The sequence below is a fragment of the Orycteropus afer genome, unplaced genomic scaffold, assembly GCF_000298275.1.
Source record: "Orycteropus afer afer isolate SDZICR_OR568_19922 unplaced genomic scaffold, OryAfe1.0 scaffold00267, whole genome shotgun sequence".
In the NCBI taxonomy this organism is placed as follows: domain Eukaryota; kingdom Metazoa; phylum Chordata; class Mammalia; order Tubulidentata; family Orycteropodidae; genus Orycteropus; species Orycteropus afer.
In genome coordinates this window covers 4,470,678-4,471,851 of record NW_006921854.1, presented here as the reverse complement: position 1 = coordinate 4,471,851, position 1,174 = coordinate 4,470,678, and the positions used below count along the sequence as shown (strand labels likewise).

General features: G+C 53.7%; 1 protein-coding gene across 1 annotated transcript in view; it reads right to left on the bottom strand.

Annotated features, from left to right (window-relative positions):
* The window catches only part of ANKS6 (ankyrin repeat and sterile alpha motif domain containing 6), a 52,067-nt gene that overhangs the window by 35,033 nt on the left and 15,860 nt on the right, over window positions 1–1,174 (bottom strand). The window contains exon 9 of the mRNA XM_042782238.1: window positions 395–548. Coding sequence (XP_042638172.1) covers window positions 395–548 — 154 coding nt within the window. The remainder of the gene's footprint in view (window positions 1–394; window positions 549–1,174) is intronic.

Here is a 1,174-nt window from a genome sequence, read left to right as displayed (position 1 = left end):
CAACTGCTGTGTGACCCTGGGAAAGCTCTTGCCTACTCTGAGCTTCAATTTCCTATCTGTTGAACGGAAGGGCTGGATGGGAAGCTCTCTAAGGTTTTACACCCTAGGATTTCAAACACCATAAGAACACTACGCCTTCCTCTTAATTTCTTGTAAAGTTTTATAAGAAAATAAAGGATTATGGCCTTTATTTCCTCCCTCCCAGTCTTCCTCCTGCAGAAAGTACATAAAAGAGCTCTGAGTGTGAACCCGCTGAAACATCCCTCAGCCACGTTGAGGAGAAAGACCCAGGTGTGCAGTCAGCTGTGTGATGACCTGCAGACTGAGCCCAGCAGCTCACACCCTCAGCCCAAGGGACCTTCCCCTCCCGAGTCACCTCCCGCCCCAGGCCCACCTGAGCGGTTATGCAGCTCCCCGCCATGCCTGCTAACGCCCGCTACCCCGCTGGAGCCGCCCGAGGAATGAGGTGAATGGTTGAAGTTTCCAGAATTAGCAGGAGACACTGGGCTCCTGGAGAGACTTGGGAATTTAACTGGTCTGATGGGTGTCTGCAGGAACAAAGGGGTGGCAGGGTCAGGATGGCACTCCTCTCTCTAGACTCAGAGTCACATTGGGAGGGACCCTGGAGTTCTACTGGCACAAGACCCCCACTCACAACCCCTGGCATATCCTTGCCAACCGGCGCTCAGCCTGCTTAAAGTTACTAAGGGATGGGGCTCTGTGGACAACCTCACCATTACACAGGTCACCTTGCTCAGTCCCAACCAACTCTGTTATTGCCGTGGAGTTGATCCGGCCCACAGCGCCCCTAGAGGACAGAGTGGAACTGCCCCAGAGGGTTTCCAAGGCTGCTGATCTTCACAGAAGCAAAGTCCAAACCACACCCACTGCCCTGGAATTGATCCCCACTCACAGCGCCCCTAGAGGACAGAGTGGAATTGTCCCACAGGGACTCCAAGGCTGTCAATCTTTATGCCCAAACGAAGTCTACTGCTTTAGAGTCAACTCCAACTCACAGCGCCCCTAGAGGACAGAGTGGAACTGCCCCACTGGGTTTCCAAGGCTGTTCTGGTGGCATAGTGCCTGAGGCACTTGACTGCTAACCTGAAGGCTGGTGATTCAAACCCACCAACCACTCCTCACAAGGAAGGTTGGGCAATCTACTTCCGTAGAG